At 43.6% G+C, this 23,247-nt stretch overlaps 1 protein-coding gene across 1 annotated transcript in view; it reads right to left on the bottom strand.

The window, feature by feature from the left end:
* Window positions 1-23,247, bottom strand: part of SYT16 (synaptotagmin 16) — a 131,595-nt gene that overhangs the window by 5,633 nt on the left and 102,715 nt on the right. The window contains exons 4-5 of the mRNA XM_062181556.1: window positions 18,963-19,403; window positions 15,479-15,668 (exon numbers count right to left, since the gene is read on the bottom strand). Coding sequence (XP_062037540.1) covers window positions 15,479-15,668; window positions 18,963-19,403 — 631 coding nt within the window. The remainder of the gene's footprint in view (window positions 1-15,478; window positions 15,669-18,962; window positions 19,404-23,247) is intronic.

The following is a 23,247-nucleotide window of genomic DNA, read 5'->3' as shown; positions in this document are numbered from 1 at the left end:
TATTCGCTGATTTTTTTCATTAGTTTTTTTTTTAAAGTTTTCTTTACTTTTATGTGAAAGACAGCCAGGATGGGGCCAGTCCCAAGCCAAGAATTTCACTGGAGTCTCCTGCACGAGTGGCAAGGACTCAAGTACTTGAGCCATCATGTGCTGCCTCCTAGGGTGCACATTAGCAGGAAGCTGGATCAGAAGTGAATGTGGGACAGGAATGCAGGTACTCTGATATGGGATGATGGTGGCTGTAAAAGCAGTGGTTTAACTATTGTGCTCAATTTTTTAAAAATCCACATTAAAATTGACTGTCCTTGGTTATTCTTCATTGATCATATTCAACTTCTCCCACCAAAGGTAACTACTATCTTGGATTTGGAGTTTATCATTTCCATGTTTTTAGACTTTTACTAAGTAGATATAAATATATGCCAAATATATTTAATAGTATTTTGTGCATCAAAATACTTAACAGTGCTGTGTATGTCTCTTTGAAATTTTTTAAAGCATTAAAGTTGTATTATCTCAGTGTATATATATACCTGTAATGCATTTATTTTACCTATTGTGCATAAAGTTCTAGTGTACTAATAAGCCACAGTTCATTTACTCATTTTCCTAATGAATGTTACTTATTTCTAATACCTAACAGTTGGAAAGATGTCAGGGAACATTCTTCTCTATTTTGCATTGTACTAATATTCAAGAATTCCTCCTGGAATACACCTAGGAATGGATTGCTGTGCTCTTTACAAATTCTACATACAAAATCATTGCTACATTTATTACTAAAATCCCCACCCATCTCAACCCCCATGTGGCTTATTATATTGCTTTGTTACGGTGAATTTTGCGGCACAGTTGTTTTTAATTTTTGTGGAGTCAAGCTTATCAGTATCTTTCGCTAGTTTATGTTTTTTTAAAGAAATCCTACCCAAACTCAGCAGCCTGCCTTGTTTCCCCTATTTTCCCCTACAAGTTTTAAGAGTTTGTCCTGGGGCCGGCACCATGGCGTAGCAGGTAAAGCCACAGCCTGCAGTGCCGGCATCCTATCCGGGCTCCAGTTCAAGTCCCGGCTGCTCCACTTCAAATCCAGCTCTCCGCTATGGCCTGGGAAAGCAGTAGACAATGGCCCAAGTCCTTGGGCCCCTGCACCCACGTGGGAGACCCAGAAGAAGCTCCTGGATCCTGGCTTCAGATCAGCATAGATCCAGCCATTGCAGTCATCTACAGAATGAACCAGTGGATGGAAGACCCCTTCCCCCCGCCTCTCTGTAACTCTGCCTTTCAAGTAAATAAATACATAAAAAAGAATTTGTCCTTCACACTTCATCTTTAATCCAGGTGAAATTGATTTTTGCATACAGTGTGAGGTAGGGACCTAATTATTTCTTCTATATGGGAAGCATGATTCATTAATCTATTATCCCTACTGATTTATAACATCTTTCGGATATCAAACTTCTAGATTTGAGTCTTTCCCTAAGCCTGATAATGATTATCATCATATCATGTTTGCATATGCACTAATGGTAATTCTTCTACTGCCTTTATAAAAACTGTTTTGGTTATTCTAAGTTCTTGCTTGATTTAATTGACTTTTTCAAATGACTTTTTAGAATAAGCTTGTCAACTTTTGTAAGAACACAAAACATACCTAAAACACTGTTGGGCTTTTGACTGTGATTGTACAGGACATATAGACTTTGAGAAAAACTGTTGTCATCACAGATCAGAATATATCTAATTTCTTTTTGTCTTTCAAGCAGTTTTGTCATTTTTTTTCTGTAATTTTCTTACTCATTTTTATTAATGTCATCCTTTGGTATGTTATTTTGTTGCTGTTGTTAACAGGAAAGTTTTAAAGTTCCACTTCCTGATTGTTGCTAATGTACCAGAACATAACTGATTTTGTGTAGTACGAAATATTACTCGGCTGGGGCCGGCGCTGTGATGTAGGAGGCTAAGCCTCCACCTGCCGTGCCGCATCCCATATGGGCACTGGTTCGAGGCCCAGCTGCTCCTTTTCCATTCCAGCTCCCTGCTATGGCCTGGAAAAGCAAAAGCAGATGGCAGAAGTCCTTGGCCCCTGCATCCACGTGACAGGCTCAGAAGCAGCTCCTGGCTCCTGGCTTCCATTCAGCTCAGCCTTGGCCATTGCAGCCATTTGGGGAGTGAACTATTGGATGGAACACTTCTCTCTCCCTCCCTCTCTCTCTCTCTCTCTCTGCCCCAGCCTCTCTAAAACTCTGCCTTACAAACGAATAAATGAATGAATGACTCTTTAAAAAATTAGAAATGTTCTGGAGCCTCTAGTCTAAGAGTAAGTGAAAGTGATGCTAATGGGAATCTTCATTTTGTTCCTGACTTTAACAGGCTGTCAGGATGAAGAATGATGGTTACTGCAGATTTTCTTGAAATGTCCACCACCAAGTTAAGCACGTTTCCTTGTGTGTCACATAGTAGTTGCTGATTTTCAATAGCATTTCTCCGCTTTAAGATTTTACCTGTGCTAACGGGACAGGAAGCCTTAGACAGCATTCCCCTAAGTCTCTTGTCTGGTAAGGTTCCTGTTAGACTCCACAAATGAAAGCCTCTATGGGAAGAGGGAGAGGGAGAGCACAGCTCTGCAGAGCAGGTGCAGGCAAGGGCAGATGATGACTGCACTTTGTCCACAGCGTTCAAAGTCCTTGTGAGAACCACTCCTTCTGTGTGCTCATGGCTCAGACCATGCAAACCTCTGTCCTGTGATGCCTGTACTTCTGAATTTCCCGAAGTCTTCTTAGTCTTTATTCCCCAGCCTTCCAATGGTTAAACCCCATGCTAAACAACCTCTACCCGATCTTCTCGGGGTATTTTTAATTTTCCTGGCAGAATGTGACTGATACAGTAATTGGTCACCTCAGCTAGAACGTTGCTGACATCACAAACAAAAAGGTGGAGAAGGGGAAGCAGCAGCAGGAGACGAGGAGGAGGAGGAGGTGAGAGGGTGGCAGCAGCCCTGGCCTAGAAGCTGTGAGCCACATATGATGAAACGAGTGTATCAGAGGGCAGAACAGTGGAGAGCCATAATCCATATTACATGATGGTGAAACTGCCATCTGCTTTGACTGGGAGAGAGAACATATGCCTAATGAGCCTGCTTCTGTAGCAAAACAGATTGAAAAACAGGATGTTAGAAGTGTGTATTCAGTACCATTGGCGTTATTGGGGGCCACAGGGGAGAGGTAAGCTTGGGGTAAGACTGACCAGTGTGCAGGAGAGACATAAAGACATTCAGTCCTCTCTGTGCTTGGAAAAGCTGATTGCTTCCAGACCTCCGAACAATGAGAGACGGATTTAAAAGTCACTGTGTAACCGAGGCCCAGGAAGCCTTCTCCGGTGAGTAAGGGGGTATCTAATGCAGGTCAAACATCAGATTAAAGGTGAAGCTTTCCCCCCTGCTTTGAACTGGCTGGGCCGGGTAGTTGAGCTCTGAGCAGCAAAATATGAGAAGTGGTAAATGTCGCATCCAGCCATGGCTACATGTGACCACCCCGACTCAAGCAAGAAGCCTCCCGTGCTGTCTCTGCCTTATTCATGGTAACAGTGAGGCCGTGTTCTGCATACAGTTGCTTCGGTACATGGGGAGCCCATCTGCCTTAGTCACAGCTTGGGGGAGAGTCACAGGACACACTGTGGCCAGAGAAGCAGAAGACGAACTCCTGTGTCGAGCCACTGAGAACACAGCGTTTATTTGCTGTGGCATCATAAACTAGTCCACCTTACCGCACCTTCTACTATGCATATGCTAAGGGTTACTTTTGTTGCTAATGAATAGTGCATTTTACCTAACGCTTCTACTTGCTTCTATTGAGATAATCATTATTTTTTAAATACTTTTTTATCAAAAGCTTCTACTCGCATTTATTGAGATAATCATGTTTTCTCATAAATCAGTTAATAAGGTGAATGACACTGGCAGATTCTCTTAATGTGAAATCATTCTTGCATTCCTGAGCTAAGCCCAGTTCCTTAGTAATTGGTATCTGCTCCATTATGAAGCCAGGCAGGCCCAATATAAGCTGCCATATATGTGTGAGAGAATGTGAAGGGGACAGAGAGAGACTGGGAAGAAAAACAAATATGAATCTAATTACATATCTATATTTGACATGGAAATTCTTTAAAATTTCATTTTATTCATTCATCTGAATGCAGAGTGACAGAGAGAGAATCTTCCATCCCCTGATTCACTCCCCAGATGCTCACAACAGCCAGGGCTGGGCCAGGTCAAAGCCAGGAGCCAAGAACTCCATCTGGGTCTCCCACACGGTTGGCCAAGAAGCAAGCACTTGGGCTTTTAATCACTATCTTCCCAGATGCATTAGCAGGAAACAGGACTGGAAGTGGAATTGCCAGAATTCAAACTGACACACCCCTATGGGATGTGGGTTTTTCAAGTCATGGCTTACCATGCCACACACAATTCCCACTCCTATGTGGCAAAGTATTCCTTTATATTTACTATGACTGCTGATAGATTTTGATTTATAGTCACTGTTTTAGTTTGTGTTTTCTACTTATTCTGCATCTTTTACATTTAAAAAATATTTTCTCTGCTTTCTATTGGATTAATTGTATTCCAGTTATTTTGCATTTATTTCCTCAACTGGTTTGAAGGTTATATTAAAATTTTAACATGGGCCGGTGCTGTGGCTTAACAGGCTAATCCTCCGCCTTGGGGCGCTGGCACAGCAGGTTCTAGTCCCGGTTGGGGCGCCGGATTCTATCCCGGTTGCCCCTCTTCCAGGCCAGCTCTCTGCTATGGTCCGGGAAGGCAGTGGAGGATGGCCCAAGTGCTTGGGCCCTGCACCCGCATGGGAGACCAGGAGAAGCACCTGGCTCCTGGCTTCAGATCAGCGAGATGCGCCGGCCGCAGTGGCCATTGGAGGGTGAACCAACGGCAAAAAGGAAGACCTTTCTCTCTCTCTCTCTCTCTCTCTCTCTCTCTCACTATCCACTCTGCCTGTCAAAAAAAAAAAAAAATTTAACATATACACTGGCTTAATATCTAAAATAATCAGTAACTTTACCTTTCTCTTTTTTTAGTCTCTTATTTTTTAATAGACTTTATTTTCGAGCTGTTTTAGCTTTATAACAAAACTGAGCAGAAGGTACAAGAGATTCCCCACATCCTTCCTGCTCCCACTTGCAAACAGCCTCTCAATCTCTTAATTTTAGTACTTTCTTTCCCTGGAAAATCCTAAATGGGTTAGTCTCATTCTAGTTTTACAACATCTTCTGATTTCTCTCCAACATATCTTTTCCAATATTCAACAACTGTGTTAAAACACAGGTAACGTGACATTTACTGTCATAGCCATTTTCACATGTACAACTCCGTGACACCGAATACACTCGGAATGTTATGTAACTATCAGCATCGTCCATCTGCCGAGCTCTTCTCATCTCGTAAAACCTGAAACTCTACACCCATTAAGCAATAACTCCTCACGGCCTTACCCCTCAGCTCCCGGAAACTGACGTCCTTCTGAATCTGAGTTTTGCTACTCCCAGTACCTCACATACGCAGTACCATACAGCCTTTGTCTTTTTGTGCCTGGCTGATTTCACTGAGCATTATGTTTTCAGGCTTATGTCTATTCTAGCCTATATCTGAATTTCCTTCTTTTATAGGGTATTGCATTATATGTGTACACCACATTGGACATCCATCAGTGGGTACCTAGGTTGCTTCGATGTCATGTGCATTGTGAGTGAGGAGGCTGCGAACACGAGTGGACAAGTGCTTCTCCCAGATCCCACTCTCAATTCTTTTGGGTATACACTCAACAAGTCGAACTGCTGGGTCAGATGGTCATCCCATTTTTAATCTTGTTTTAGAAATCGACATACTGTTTCCCACAGTAACTGCAACATTTTACCATTCCCACCAGCAATAGACAAGGGCTCCGCTTTCTCAACTGGATACTGAACACTTGCTCTTCTCTGGTTTTTGAAAGAAGCCATCCGAATGGCTGTGATACAGTATCTAATGGTCGTCTGCCTTGGCATTCCACCATCAGTGGTGACTCGGAAGAGTCCTCTTGGACACAGCCCTTGTCGACACTCTTGAGGAGCCATGGTTTCGGTTTTTTTCTACTTACTACCTGTAGAGTTCTTTATTTTGTGAAGGATTAAGCATATGATTCTAAATTGTAAAAATTAAAATTAGAATAACCAAAAGAGGAGGAGGGAGGGTGGGAACGAGCAGGGGCAGGGTGAGAAGGATCATTATGCTCTACCAAACCGTTTCTATGAAATTTGCTCCCTTTATATAAAATTCAAAAAGGAAAAATTAAAAAAGAAATATCTACTTAAATCCTTTGCCCAGTTTAAAATCAGAATTTTTGTTTTCTTTTTCAGGTTTAGCAGTCTCTACACATTCTGGTTATTGATCTCTTATCGGATATATCACTTGCAAATATTTTCCCCATTCTGTGGGCTGCCTATTGACACTATTGTCTCTTGGTGCAAAAATTTTTTGAAGTTTCGTGTGTCTATTTTTTATACTGTCGCCTGCGCCTCTGGTGTCATACCCAAGAAATCATTGCCAGATCCAACATCATAAAGCTTTTGCCATATGTTTTCGTCAAGCTGTTTTATAGTTTGAAGTCCTACATTTAGCTTTTGATCTACTTTGAGTTAATTTTTGTACACAGTATTGAATACAGATCCAGCTTCTGCAGGACTGTTTGCTGAAAGGACTGTTCTTTTTTCCACTGAATGGTCTTGGCATCTTTGTCAAAAATCACTCCACAATATATGAGATACTCTACCCTACTCTTCAAGCTATATTAGGACCTTAGAATTCTTTGATTTCCAATTCCCCTTCCCGTCCTTCATGTTATCTCTGCTAGAATTTTATTTACATTTTGTTGTTGTACTTTCTTTTTTAAGATTTATTTTATTTATTTGAAAGACAGAGTTAGAGAGAGAGGTAAAGCCAGAGAGAGGTCTTCCATCTGCTGGTTCACTTTCCAAATGACCACATCAGCCAGAGCCAGAACTGAGCTGATCTGAATCCAGGAGCCAGGAGCTTCTCCCGAGTCTCCCACACAGGTGCAGGGGCCCAAGGACTTGGACCATCTTCTGCTGCTTTCCCAGGCCATAGCAGAGAGCTGGATTGGAAGAGGAGCAGCCAGGACTCGAACCAGCTTCCATATGGGATGCTGGTGCTGCAGGCTGGGGCTTTAACCCGCTATGCCACAGTGCCAGCCCTCTACTGTCTTTCTTTGGGCAGAGGCAGAGAAAGAGAGAAAGGTCTTCCATCAGCTGGTCCACTCCCCAACTGGCTGCAATGGCCAGAGCTGTGCCGATCTGAAGCCAGGAGCCAGGAGCTTCTTTCTGGTCTCCCATGCGGGTGCAGGGGCCCAAGGACTTGGGCCATCTTCTACCGCTTTCCCAGGCCATAGCAGAGAGCTGGATCTGAAGTGGGGCAGCTGGGACTTGAACCGGTGCCCATATGGGATGCCAGCACTGCAGGCGGCAGCTTTACCCGCTACACCACAGCGCTGGCCCCCATGTACTTTCAATATTAGTCATTTTTATTACAGTCGCTGTTTTTGCTGCATGCAGTCCCTGTAGGCTTATATTTACTTATATGTTTACCAACGTTTTGGCTCATTATTCTTTCTTGCATCTCATTACTGCCTTCTAATTTCAACTTCTTTCTGCCTGAAATACATTATTTATTAGTTCTTTCAGGGATAAACCCTTTCCAACTTTTGTGAGGAAATGTCTTTATTTTCCCTCCACTCAGAGAACAAAATACTAAATCGAATGTTTTTCTTGCACAACTTTGCTATTATCATACCATTGTCTCTGGCCTCTATCATTGCTGTTAAGAAATCTGTCCTTGTAATTTTTTTAAACATATTTATTGAAGTTTCGCTTTGTCTCTGTAACTCTGCCTTTCAAATAAATAAAATAAGTCTTCAAAAAACATATTGATTAAGATATTATTCAGATACCATGGTACCTTTCTTTTTCTTTTTCTTTTTTGCTTTTAAGATTTTCTCACTCTGATGTATTGAGAATTAAATGACCTCATGTAGCAGTGGAACATCACATACGTACTCAGTAAGTTAGTGCTACACATTCATATCTAAGTACACAGTGGCTACAGATACATTGCTTTTTCCCTGATAAGTGGACCGAGGTTTTACAAGAAGGTTGCTATGACCCAAATGTGATCATTTTCCTTGAGTGTTTCTTCTGTATCCTACTCAACACAAGGCAGCTTGGTTTGCTTTTTTTTTTTTTTTTTTTGTCTTTCCTCTAGTCTGCTATTGTGAGTGCCTAACAAGGTTAATATGCTGCTGCTGCTAAGTATTATCATTTGCAATGTAATTATCACGTGTGGCTAATCATGCACACGCTGAGACGCGAGAGGACTTGTTGTTTCTAACTGGAGGGGACACTTTAATGACAGCTTTTGACAAGGCCCATTCTGTGTGTATGTACACACAAGGCAGCAACACATTGTAGAAGGAGACACAGCAAAGGTAAAAGGCAGAAGCAGAACCTGCCAACAGAATAGCACATGTATCCATAGCTTTCGCTTCTTAATCTCATTTAATAGAGAAGGAAATGAAATTCAGAGAGGTTAAATCAAATGTTGAGGCCATGCAGTAATTGGATAGCAGGTCTACGGATAAGAACAGAATAGAGTTGCTAAATTGTTATTCAATTGCTTTTGCATGAATCCACATTCAAAAGATAATGTTTTCTAAATTGTTAATTCTAATTTTTCCAAAAGTATTTTAAATGCGCATTAGGATTTCAGAAGCCTATTGACCCTGTGTACTGCTTTTGCACTTGGACCGTGGGTCATGGACAGACCTGGAGACAATCTTCTGCCACCATAGAAGATTTGTAGACTAGCCTATGCCATTTTGTAAAATTGACAACACTGTATATTTGGATCATGACCATATGATGTTTTTTAAAGATTTATTTATTTATTTGAAAGGCAGAGTTACAGAGAGGCAGAGGCAGGGAGAGAGAGGGGGCCAGGGAGAGGGAGGGAGGGAGGGGGGAGGGGAAGTCTTCCATCCACTGGTTCACTCCCCAAATGGCTGCAATGGCTGGAGCCACATGGATCTGAAGAGGAGCCTCCTGCGGGTCTCTCACGTGGCTGCAGGGTGCATCTTCCACTGCTTTTCCAGGCTATAACAGGGAGCTGGATCGGAAGTGGAGCTCCCAGGACCTGAACTGGAGCCCATATGGGATGCCGGCACTGCAGGTGGCAGCTTTACTCACTATGCCACAGTGCCACAGTGCCAGTCCCCATATGATGTTTTGCAGTACACCTACAGTACACAAAGATATTTCCAGAATTTCATGGAAAATGGAATTAAGTATTTTTGGTGCAAAAATATTGAAACCCATGCATAGTTTTTTCATAATACACATTTTTATGAATGTTTGAAGACTCTTCGTGCATATGGATTTCAAAAAGTTTTCTATCAAAATAAATATCTTTTAATGTCACTTTCCACAGACCTTTTGAAGTATCCTTATACATTACAGAATGGCTAAATCTGGCTAAATAAAACAATGAATTATCTCAGTTAAAATTTTTGTGATGATAGCATATGACATTCACTCTTCATAATTTTCAAGACTACAATGTATTATTCAATATAGTCCCTTTGCTGCACAATAGGTCTCTTAAAATTTATTCCTTCTGCCTGACTGTAATTACGTTTCCTCTGAACAACATCTCCCCATCACTCTTTCCCTTCCACCATCCCAGCCTCTCATGACTGCCATTATACTCTCTAATTACATGAGATCAACTGTTTTTAGACGCACATGAGTGACACTGTGCAATACTCATGTTTCTGTGTCTGGCTTATTTCACTTTACAAAATGCCCTCGTCACTATCACAAATGACTGAGAGGAGCTACTTATGCAGGAAGACGGTGTGTGGTGGCTCATGTTCTGGAAGAACACGGTCCAGTACTGGGTGACTCCATTATCTCGACTGATGAGGGTGGTGGAAGGCAGAGTATGAGCAGAGCAGGGTGGAAAGCCAGGCAGCAGAGAGAGATGGGGAGTGTGTACATACATGTCCGTGTGGTCTCTCCTTAGAAAGCCATCATGGCTCCATCATGGGGCTCCACCCCAGCAACCTAATCCAATCCAATCACTTCCCAAAGGCCTCCCCTGAGGATCCAGATCTGGATTAAATTTCCACCCTTAATCCATTAACTCGTTAACAAAAGACTTTGGGGACCTTTAAAATATAACCCTTGGGGAACACACAGACCAACATCAAATCATAGCAACCAGCTTAACATATGCTCCTGTTATTTATATATTATTTATAATTACAATATTTAAGAGAAAAACAAAATATGTTTCTATGTATGTCAGATGAGTAGGGCAAAAGGTTACAGTTTGAAATAAAAAAAAAAAATCCCCAGATACATACCTTCTCCTGGGATGGATGTAGTTGATGGAGAACAATATAGAACAATACAGGCTTGGATGCTTGTTGCCCTATGCATCCGACCCAAAATACGGCCAGTGGAATAGGACTGGATCTTGCGATATCATCCTATTTTTAAAAAAATGTATGGCCAACCACAAATATCAAATACTCTTATTTTACCCATTTGACCCAGATATCCTACTGCAGACTAGATTACCATGTTTCCTTACTCCAAATTATGTTTCAAATCTACAGAACAACTGAAGCAGTCAGGCAAGGTCTACCCACATATCCACCACCTTAATTCTTAAGTTGTTGTATTTTGCTCCTTTCACTTGTCCACATATCTGTGAACCTATTTGTCCATCAATCCACTTTAGTCGTAGCCATCTTTTCTCTTCACTCCTAAGCATATCAGCATGCATTTTGCCAACTGGAGTTCATTGTTGTGAGTCTTTTTAAAGGTAAAACTGACATGGCACGAAATGCTCAATGTTTAGTACCATCCAGTGTGTCTTGATAAATGTGTCCATTCATTTAACCCACACCCCCTTGAAGACATAGAACATTTCCCTCACACTCAGCTCATTGCCTCCTGCCCCTACCCAGTACATCCTGGCACCAAACCACTGCTGAGGACATCACCCCTCGGCTGCTTTCCCAGATAGCTGAGTTCTGCCAACTCTAGAACTTCCTATCAATGCAATCATGCAGTAGGTACTCAGCTTTTTAGTTTCTTCCACCTGTATTTGTTTTCCTTGCTGAACAGTATTCCATCATACAAATATATCTCAATTTATTCATTCTCCTATGGAGTAACAGGACTTTTTTAAGTTTTTGCCATTGTTAATAAAGCTTCTCTGAACATTTTCATGTAGGTCTATGTTTCTTTTAACTATTGTTAAGGCCTATAAGAACACAACTGCTGGATTCTCAGTGCATGGTTAGCTGTACAGGAAACTTCCAGGTCTTTCCCCAAAGTGGCTGTCCCACGTTACATTCCCAACAAGAATGTATTCTCTGCATCACCACCACCATGTGGCACAGACAGCCTTCTGGTGATGTTCTGTGCAGTGGAGACACCAGTTGGTGCTGGTGAACATTCCCATCTCTATAACTGCTCCCACTGGCTCCTGCCCATCACGGAAAACCTTGCCTAATACAGCCCTCTCTCCCAAGATTTCAGCACAGAATTAATTTGGGATAGTAGGAGGGGTCATATATCTCATTGGCTTATCTCTTGTAAGACCCTAGTAGAGAGAGGACCTTCATCTACTATTTGTCCAACTCCACTATGTTGCCTAGTAAGAAAAGCTTGCCCACCAGGGCCACCATTGTGGCATAACAGGTAAAGCCGCCACCTGATAGGCTGACATCCCATAGGGCGCTGGTTTGAGTCAGGGCTGCTCCACTTCTGATCCAGCTCTCTGCTATGGCCTGGGAAAGCAGTGGAAGATGGCTCAAGTGCTTGGGCCCCTGCCACACACATGGGAGAACTGGAAGAAGCTCTTGGCTCCTAGCTTTGGAACCAGTGGATGGAAGATCTCTCTCTCTCTCTCTCTTTCTCTCTCTCTCGCTGTAATTCTGCCTTTCAAATAAATAAATAAATAAATCTTTAGAAAAAAAAGAAAGGTAAAGCTTAAAATACCAGGACAATCACCTGCCTATATCAAGTGGGTGATTCCAAAGGTATCTTTTGTTTCACTGTATACTTGGAGGCCAAAGATCCCAACTAGGAGGACATAAAACTTTAAAAACATTCTAGAGGAGATATGATCCCAATATACATTCCAATGTATTATCCTTCCATACTCCCTAAGAACCTTTCTTTCCAGGATTGTCACCACCCTGGAAGGCAGGAATGATGTCCCCATTTTACCAAGGAAGTACCTGCACCTGAGCTGAGTGTCTCAAGCACAGTTTCTATGACCCTTGCTCAGACAAGGGACTTCAGAAAGTTTGTGGATAATGGGACTTAAAGATAAACTGGAGTAGATATTTGGCACATTGGTTAATACAATACTTGGGATGCTCACACCTCATATCAGAGAGCCTACTCTACTTCCAGTTCTGGCTTCCTGATACTACTGCACACCCCTGGAGGCAGCAGGGTCAAGTACTTGGGTCCCAGCCACCTGCTTTTGAGTGCCATGCTCCTGGCTTCAGCCTAGCTTAACCCTCAATGCTTGGGCATTTGGGAAGTGAACCAATGGACACAGAAGATCTCCCACCCCCTTTCTGCTGTGTGTGTGTGTGTATTCTTTAAAATAATATACTTTTCAAATAAATAAAGCTAAATTTTAAAAAAGAGAGGTTTGTTTTGGTGCAAAATATGTTGAAATCCATGCAGAATTTTTCATAATGTGCATTTTCCATGAGCTTTCTGAAGACTCCTTGTATGCACAGATTTCAAAATAAACTTATCTGTTAATCCCACCTTTTGTGAACCTTTGAAATAGCCTCAGACTAGTTCTGTGTGCGTGGCTGTGCCCTCACAGGCAGCTCTGTGTGACCAACTCTGACACAGAGAGCTGCGTCACCGGCCTTCCCTCTAGGATGGCCCTTGGCACGCTTCCTCCACCACAGCCCACTCATGGCCTCATTCAGCTTCTGCTTGCATCCCTCCTCCTTCTCCCCCTCTTTCTTCCATCTCTGCCCAGTTACCTTGTAAAACTCTTGATCCCCCATCCTTTCTCTCTCTTTACTCTTAAAACTGTATCCTAAGCTTGCCTGACAACCATCCCAGTATTGCTAGTACCATAACAAAGTCGGGTATAATGAAAGTCTGAGGCCAACCCTACCTAAGGCCCTTGAGAGTACCAGGAGGTCTATTTCCAGAAGCACCACAAAGGAACCTTCTACCTTCCCTTCCCTCCTAATTAAAGCGGCTTTTCCTCAAGTATCAGCAATGCACAGACACAAAAAAGTTGTTGTCTTCACTACTGGGCTTCTGCTTTAATTAATAGCCTCACAGTAGAATTGTTTTTTTATTACTTTGGTGACAAAGAGACAGAATGTCAGGTACATTTTGAGTTAGATGGCAACAATACGCCAATGACAAATCGTGTCCTGAATGCCACACTGGCTCAAACCTCTGGAATAAAATCAATTTGCAAATTAGGACTTGCCTTTTTCTTCCTCTTCAGTTTGAAGTATTCATTATAAGAATTTCCTCTTTGGCATGTTTGCTTTTCATGTAGGTAATTATGAAGATAAAATAATACCACCCCCCCTTCTATGTATTATTCTTACCTACAAAGTAGTTATTCAGAACTGAGGGTTCAGAACAGTTTAGCGACTCCCAGCTAGTAAGTGGTTAGAGCCTGAATCACACCTTGATTCTTTTGGCTTTCAGCAGATGCTTTCTAGGCCAGCCTGCTGTACTTCTCCCCACACTGCCTGATACCACCCAACCTACAGAGGAAAACTTGCCGGCACGGACTTGAACAGGCCATGCCCGTGTGATCCATATCCCCATTACTCTCTGCTTCTCCACCATCTTTCTAAAAAAAAATTGCTTAGCTCTTACCAAATCTCAGGAAGGCAGGAAAAGAGATGGAAAAGGCTCTAAAGAAGAAATGCATCCACCTATCTTTAGTAAATTCAGATCTATTTTGGAAAACAAAGCTGTATCTAGCAGAGAGACTCTAGCTGTGCAATTAATAATCAGCTTCTATTATGTATTCTCAATTGCTCTCACCTGGATCTCAGTGTTAATATGGGATTGTTTATGCACCTGGTCTATTCTGTTACCCAAAGTGCTGGGCTTTCCTCATTAACTTGCTCCAGTGGCTTTAACACAGTTTGGCTGATGAGACGCCTACTTGCAAAAGAGGCTTTGTCAGTACAGCACAGTTAAGGACAAAAGAATGGGAACCCAGATTTGGTTTTAGTTGCTTAGCCTGGCTGTGAAGCCAGATTCCATGGCTCTTTCAACTTGTCAGCTATTATATTTGTACTGACTTTTGTCTTTCCACAAGACTTGGGCACAGTGATAGGTAGGATGCTTTGTCTTCCACTCCAACATTGTTCAGACTCTCTTGCAGTTAGCTTTCTAATACAAAACAGGTTCCTAGGACTAGATGCATATATTCATGAGGTTCAGAAGTCACAAGTGAGGCAGAAACCACCTTCTTACCCCTCTTCAAGCTTTTGTACTGACAAGCAAAATCACTGAAACGATGAGCTAATTTTTCAGTGGCATTATTCTAATGCTTAATCTCTAAGTTCCTGGATGCTGAGAGGCCATTGAGGCAGATGGAGGCAGCAGCATTATGACTCTGGCTTCTTGAACCCTGGCTACAGTCAAGGAGGTTGGATCTTGGGTACCTTTCTCCAGCAGGGATCTCACAAGTGCTGATTTCCCTGGTGGGTTGGCCTTTTGCCCCGGATCTTCCTCCCCCACCTCCTTCTCCATCACCACTGTAACCACTAACATTTCTCATAGGTTCACTGTGTGCTATGAGCTAAACACTTTACATAAATTAATTCAGTTTAAGCCCCCCCCCAAAAAAAAAAAAACCATGAGAGAGGGGACTAATATCTGCTGCTTTCCAGGTGAGTTAACTGGGGTTTAGAAAAGTTGGTTAAATTACACAGGATCAAAGTGAGTGGGTAAGGAGTATAGTCACACTTCAATCCCAGATCTGCCTCACTCCAAAGTTGGAGCTCTGCCTCTTTAACATTGAAGGCCTGGGACGTATTAGCAGATATTAATTGCCCACACACATTATGTTGTTGCAAAGACATCTTAATTTTCCCTTAAACAACAGACACATAAGTCAGTCTATTTTGTGTGACGATGCATCTAGATATTGAAGCAGTATTCAGTCTAATTAAACTGGAAGCCATTATGAAACCCAGAGGGATAGCTTTGTGAATGCTTGCCTAGGACATACCAAGATCCTTTTAATAGTTGAAAAAAAATAAAAAGGCCTAAAGTGAAAGGACACATGGCCTTCTATTTGAAAGGACCAGGGCTAGGGGAGCAGACACACACTTACCAGGCGCTCGGTGAAGGGCGAGGTTTCGGAAATGGCTGCCTTTGATCATCTCCACAGCTAGTCGCCCTGTTGTGGCATTGTACGACAGCCCCACCAGCAGCTCTGGTGCCCCTCCGTGAGCCAGCAACTGTGTGGATGGGGCACTGTCACGGTGAGAAGCTGCAGAAGGGCTGAGCGGAGACTCTCCACCCTGGAGGGGAAGAACAACAAAGAACTCATTGGCCACACCGCACCCCTCACTTTTAGAGAAAGCCCATATTATGTTTGCTGAAACTGGGACCCGATCTCGATGACTGCCAAAGATTACTAAGGGCACACTCAGTGTGAATTACAATGGGCCCAGGGAACACGGTCAAGGATGAGATCTCCTGCCTGATTAGCTGACATATTTGTTCCAAGAGCTGTCTCCATTCAATATTTCCTCTCTAAAGACAAAACAGACAAAGATGTTATTGCTGGTGTAAATCAAACCCTCTAAGATACATGGAGAGCTAGTAATACTTTTAACAGAGACCGAGATTTCTTTCTGTGTAATTTGGGCCGATGAATTTCCAGGAACCCAGAACTTCTGTTCTTTGCAGCTTCTTGATGAATGTGGCCACACAGGGGTGTTTTGTCTTATCAAAGAGATGACTGCCAGGCCTCCAACACCATGTGGAACATTTGGCCCCTACTTCTACTGCTCAAGGTTGTTTTGTCAGATGCTACCTGAACTACATGGAAAATGAGCACTTTTTCAGCACGTGGACACGTGGATTTTGGATCTTAGTGACTAACAGGAGCCAGGTGAGAGCCCAAGCCGTCATGATTATTCAGGCACACACACGCCTTTCCTGAGCGCTCTCTTTCATGCACCAGGCACATGGAAGGGAAGAAAACAAAGCTCACAGGGACATGCATTCTCACTGAGGAGCCACAGTGGGTCTTGGCCTGGCTGGAGTAAGCCAGCCCACATCCCTGGAACGCCATCTCCTCCACCAGCCACAAATGCACTGGACTTTGCTTCAGTCATTCTGCTCCACAGCTGAAATCATTTCCTCAGATGTCTTATTAGGAACCCAACAAAGCAAACCAAGCGAAGGAATTAGATATCCCAAACATGTGGGGGAAAGGTCCCTAGCTTCCACACCCTGGGCGTCTTTAGGGTTCCATGCAACCCAACTGGTAAACAACAGGGCTAGGTGGTTTGCAGAGGTACCTTACAGCCCCTGCTGCCTAAAAGATAAAAATCCAACAATGGAACGTTTGTTCCCATGGGGTAAGGACCAGACCCACCTTTGTGTTTCCACAGAGGTACCCGCCACTGTACTGCCTGCCTTGGCCATCAAATTCCAAGTCCAAATCAATCTCCCAGTCCACAGCGCATAAGGGATTGTGGCTTCTCAGGCTCAGTCCACAATGCCCAGCCTAATGCCCGGTGAAAAGTAACTGAGGAATAAAAGAACCTTGAAAGCTCCTTCATGCTGGCTCATTCTTCCCATTCAATTCTTTGTCTCCAGCACATGGTAGAGGGCCTGGTGCAGATATATGGGTACGATCATATCAGGGGACTTCAAAGAGTTGGTGGGAAATAGAACTGAAAGTTGATTTGGGTGCAAAAACTGTTTGAAATCCATGCATGATTTTTTTAAGATACACATTTCCCTTGAACTTTTGGGCAATCCCCAATGTGCATGGATTTCAAAACTTTTTGCACCAAAATAAAATGATCTTTTAATTCAATTTTCCCATGAACTTTTTTGAAGTTGCTTGTACCTCTTCCTGTGCTTTATAGAGCAGGACCCCTCCAACCTCCTGGATCTTCTGTTTTCCCTGGTCTCAGAGCTATGTGACTCAGAACGTAAGAAAAAGAGAAGGATTTGAGCAGAGGTGAGGCATGATCTGGCTGATGCCTTAAAAGGCTTGTTCAGGTGCCCATGCTGGAGATAATACGCAGGGATCAAAGACAGAAGCAGGAAGACCACTGGCAGGAGGTGACTTCAAGGACGCGGATGAGACCCAGGTTCTGGGTGCATGTGAAGATACAGCTAATGTGATCTCAGGTGGACCAAAGAGAAGTCACCAATGACTTTAAAGATTTTTGACCACAGCAACTGGAAGGATAAAACTGCCCTAGGCAAGATGGGAAGGCTGCAGCCGATTCAGGGAGGCAAAACTGAGAATTACAAGTTTGGAGAGGTTGATTTTGAGATAACACTAGAGATTCAACTGGATTGGGGCTGGTGCTATCGTGTAGCTGGTAAAGCTGTAGCCTGCAATGCCAGCATCCCATATGGGTACCGGTTCCATTCCCAGCTGTTCTACTTCCAACCCAGCTCCCTGCTAATGCAGCTGGGAGAGCAGTAGAAGATGGCCCAAGTGCTTGGGCTCCTGCACCCACGTGGGAGACCCAGATGAAATGCCTGACTCCTGGCTTTGGACTGGCCTAGCTCCAGCCATTGAGGCCATTTGGAGAGTGAATCAGTGGATGGAAGCTCTCTCCCTCTTTCTGTGTCTCTTCTTTTCTCTCTGAAACTCTTTCAAATAAGTAAATCAATCTTAAAAAAATTCAAGTGAATGGATCTACTCTGCTCCAGCCTTTCTGTCTCCCTGTCTTCTTCAAACATAACGAGCTCCTTCCCACCTCCCGACACTTGCAGGTACCAGTCCCTCTGCTGGAATCCCCCTCCATCACTTGTCACTTCTAAGTTCTGTTACCATCTCAGAGAAACCTTCTCTGAGCCCTCTAAACAGCAGCCTCTCTCTCTCCTCTGACCTCCCATTACAGTTTGACTGTAAGCGCTCCATGAGCAATCACCTGGTTAGTTCTCATGCACTTGCTTTATCCACCTAGTGCTTGACAGTAAATATCCTGAATGAATGAATGATTGGCCCAATAGCCCCAGATGGATTTTTTTACATGGTTTCTTAAAAGGAGATTCTCACACTAATGACATATAACCCACAGCAATAGCACCCTGACCATCTTGTTGGACATACAAGCTACCATGTCTCTCTTTGAAACTGGAGCAGCCAGAGGAATAGGGCATTTCATAGGGGAGGGAGGTTCCAGTTATATTAAAGAAAAGTCTCAGAAGTCGCTGGGGTGTGGGGTTGCTCCTGTAGCATGCACTAGCCTACTGCCAAGAACCTTGCCTTGAGAATCCCATCTCAGAGATTAATCCCAACACACACCAGGGGTGAAAGGAGTAGCACCACGTATCCACTGACCAGAAGACCAAGTACCTGTCCTGGTGTTCTGGACCACACTGCTGTCATTGGCTAAAGTGGACAGGGAATACATCCATCAGGTTATCAGGGAGACAAGCATGAAAGACCCACTGACCATGAAGTGCAAAGCATGGCTTTTAACAATAAGGAGAGCCCAAATGGAAAATTAAATCAAGGTCTATGACTCCACAGGCTGCGTGTACTCAATCAAGGGTTGACAACCCCAGGTCTTCGAGCACACAGTGTCATTAGCGGCACCATTTAACATACTCACACTTATATTACTTCTTGGCTCCAGAACCAGAGTCACTTTCATTTCCCCTTCTGGGTGCAGGTGGCTGAGATGGAATAATTTCTCTCCCATCATTCTCTCTCGGGTCATCTTGTGGGCAGCGTACAGGCGGAAGCGGACAGCACAGCCAGCCACATCTCTGGGCTCCAGCTTGGTGAAGGTGACCTTCTCCTTGAAGATGGGGTTGGGCCCTCGCTGTATGCTCGTCCTGCCCCTCTGTTTCTTACTAGGCAGCAGCACCGTGTGAACTTGCCAGGAGTTCACACCACTTCGGTCCTTATCCGGGAGACCCTGTGCTCTCACAACCGTGACTGTGAGTTTCTGGCTCACGGCTCTATATTCAAAGACGACATCAAGGTCACCACACTTTGAGATGGGCTCTGCAATCCCAGATGGCACCTGTAGACTGGTTTCATCCTGTTCCTGCTGCCGGCAGAAAAAAAAGGTAAGGTATGGAAATGATAATAACCAATGACTTTGCAGCAAGTTGGCACCCCTTTGTGCTAATTGAGAATCCCAGGCCTTCTAACTAGGAGCACCCTCCTTTCTACATTAGAAAGCTCTGCTTACTGGCCTATCTCTGTGGTAGATTGTGAATTCTTTGAGGGCATGATGAGCCTTCATGAATGCTTTTTGGAATGAATAAGTAAAGCTTAGATACTTTTGCAAAGTGTTTTCATATAGCTGGGCTCTCAAAAAACAGAACTGCATACTATCATGGAAACCAACTGGGATGCTATGTCTAAAATTAAGTCAACCTAGTAGATGCCTGTTCCATGAGTGTCCAGGAGAAATGGTTGTGCCTGGGCCTGTTCTCCACCGGGCAGAACCTTCGACAGACAAGAAGCCTAATGGAAGCCCATGGCTGGTGATCCTTCAGCCTATTTCCAATGTGTATGAGAGAAATGGCTTAGAGATGAGCTCCACAAACTTTAATGTGGACACAAATCAACTAAGGCTTGATTCAGTCGGTCTGGGGTGGGGCCCGAGAGTCAGCATTTGGAAGAAACTTGCAGGAGATGTGGATGCTACTGGCCTTAGAACACTCTTTGAGGAGAAAGGGTTCAGGAGGGCTTCCCCAGCAATAGTTAACTACTACACAGAACACCCAGATTGAAATCGAACCCCACCACTGACTAGGTTTTTGGCCAAATACCCCAGCCTGTCTGCACTGTAGCTGTAAATGCACACTCACATGCCCACGTTATAGAGTGTTGTTATGAGGTTTTGCTAAAGATGTAAAGACTTGGCTCAGACCAGACTCCAAAAATACCTACGAGTTCTCCTACCGGGGGACTGGTGCTACCTATGAGTATTTTCAAGAGAAGCTCTGTCTTTACGAAGCATCACCCTTGGATAGCAATTCTTTCTGAAGATCTGATGACTTCACTGGGAAAACCGAGCTGAACTGCCTATACTACCCCCTCGAGTCACAATGTCAACATAATCTCATTTTTCCCCAGAGGTAAGGCTCTTACCTACAACTAAACTGTCCAGATTCATCTTGTAAATCATTTCTTATTATGTATTGAACTCCAGACTTTGTGACTTTGTAGATCTCTTCAATTCAGATGCTTTAATAAAAACACTTCAAAATGCGCACTCATCAGTAACACTTTCCCACAGAATTCAGGTGAAAGTACTGGTTCTCTGGAAATAGACATCTTTAGGAAGCTCTGTGACACTGGGCACGTTCTTTAATCCTCTCCACTTTCTGTTTCCCTCAACAGTGAAACAGGGAGGGTGCCAACTGCACAGGGCTGTTTTGAAAAGCAGAGAACTTGACACATAGTAGACATCTAGTGAATGCCCTTCTCTTTTGAGATTCAAATTAGCCTGCCAAGAAAATTTAGAATTCTTGTAAAATAAGGAAAGCCTCAGATACCCATTTTTCTGAGTATGCACTCATGTGTGAGCGTTTCTATTCAGAGGTACTTAGCTTCCAGTGATAAAAGTGGTTGCCATAGAGACTTCTGAATACAACGAACTAGCGTATATATAATATTAGAAGCAAGTCTCCAAGGAGTTAGGCCAAGTCAAAAACTCCCTTCTCTCTTCTTAAACTCTATTTTAGTCTACTCTTGATCATCTCTACTGCTTGCCTGGTCATCAGTAATGACAGCGAACATCCATTAAACCATTCCTTATGCCAAGAAGCGTATCTAATGCTTTATTGATTATAACAAGCAGCTCTTATACATTCAAATCTTCTTGGCTCCACTTCTTGTTTCATCTTCCCCTTGTAGGCATAGCATATCTTAGTTCTAAGTGGTTTCACCTTGGCATAATCCAATAAAGTCTTACCTCCTGCCCATATGCCATAATTCTCAGCTCTCACTACTGGCCTCTCTGCTGATGCCAACGAATAGAAAGCTGCAGAATCCTGCCTGGCAAAATGTATGCAAAGCCCAGCATGTGCAGGGGTTAACACCTCACAAAGTAAGCTTTGTCTCCTTGGATAGATGTCTTGAGATCAGTTCCTACAGCTTCTTGGAGAACAGCCCCAGAAGAAGCAGTAATTAGAACAATGGGTGCCCGACTCTGACACACATTTTCATACTAGACCTTCCTTCTTCCCTGCCTCACTCCCCTTGTCTCTCACTCGTGTTCCCTGGAACTGCACTCCCTTACAAGGTAGAGAACAAGCAGTTTTATATTAGGCTCTGCTCTTTTGGTAAAACTAAGAAAACATTATCTTAAAAAAAAATTATACCAACCTAAAAGGGTAGACATTATACCTTCAGACATTTAGGGGAGGAAACTAAAGCTTGGAGGAGCTGAATAACCAACACGCTCCCTTCTCCCATGTCAAGGTCACATGCCCAGCTGGGATCAATAGTCTAGGTCCATAGCCTGCCTTAACCAGTTTTCAATATTCACCACTCAACATTCCAAATCTTATCCTGAACCAACCACAGGGTCTCCTTTCTTCTCCCATAAGACTTTGACCACGGCTGATGATTTGTATATAGAGTTGGTGAGAGGAAGGAGGAAGAACGGGGAGGTTGGGAGTGGAAAACACACAGTGCTGTGAGCTCCACAACCTTTAGAGTTCCTCTGTCATCAGCTTCAATGCCAACGTAAAAACATCCCAGACAATGAGCACCTCTCCACGCATCTACTCAATAAATGGGCACTCCACCAGCAGGTTTCTAGGGGGAGTCCTGGGTAGAGTTCTGCAGAACTTCCCCAAGAACTCTAAAGTAGAAGCAGCTCGGGCAATGGCCAGGCTCTGGATGGGCCCATCCAAGCTGTGGCCGGTGGACACGGAGCTTTGTGGGCCCTTCCTGGGTTGATTTGAGACAAAGGTTTGGGAAGTCTGGTGTTTTCGTTGCAATTAATTATTTCAACACACATTACCTATCACCAGGCAACCAAAGGAGCTCCTCATGTGGGTACTGTTAATCCTGCTGACCTTCCTGCAAGGTAAAAATCTCTCCATTCTTATCCCCATTTGGCAGATTTTAATTAACTTCTCAAGGCCAACCAATTAATCAGTGGAAAGTAGAGATGAAAAGTGGGACACCTGCCTCCCAGTGTGCTCAAAATCGCCAACCACCCTCCCATCCTCTCCCCTGCCAAGCCCTGTGGCTGCAGGGAAATGTCAGTGGCCTTTGCCAACAGAGAAGAGCAGCTCTGAAAAATCAGTCAGCCTAACAGGTGGCCGCACTGTGTGACCCGTTTCCTTCTGAGGCAGGATGAATGACTCCTTGAGCGCCAACAGACTGGGTTTTTCTTTGAGACAGGAATACCTGTGTCAAATTGTCAAAACTCATGTGGGCTTAAAGATTTTTCTGTCCAACTGAAAACACTGTTTCTGTAAGATAGTGTTGATGTCACTTGCGTGGCCCAAAGGAAACAGACCCACAATAATGTCCCTAGTGCCAAGAGCCGGGAGAAGACGGGGTTCTTAATACAGCCAAGAGGCAGATAAATCAATTCTTAAAAGGCGAGCTAAGCCTGCAAAGCAGGCAGTTACAGGAACTGCCTCCGAGCTGGATTTGAAGTTCTAAGTGTAGGAGCACCAAATTACAGTTTTCGTCTCAAAATAGATAGGAAGTTGAATGGAGCACACAGAGATGTCTGGGTATTTTTGGAGTCTGGGAACATTCAGTACCCTCTGCACTAAGTGTTCTATTAAAACTCCAGGAGGCAGGTAAGTGGGAGGTTACGTAGAGATGGCAGTTCCCAGCCTCGTGGCACAGTTATCAGAGAGACAGAGCATCAACGGGCAGGTAAACAGCTCCGCCTGGTTTTATGGTGAGGG

This window comes from Lepus europaeus, chromosome 22 (assembly GCF_033115175.1).
Source record: "Lepus europaeus isolate LE1 chromosome 22, mLepTim1.pri, whole genome shotgun sequence".
Lineage (NCBI taxonomy): Eukaryota > Metazoa > Chordata > Mammalia > Lagomorpha > Leporidae > Lepus > Lepus europaeus.
Note: the sequence above shows the minus strand (reverse complement) of the source record. Positions and strands in the feature narration are given on the sequence as shown.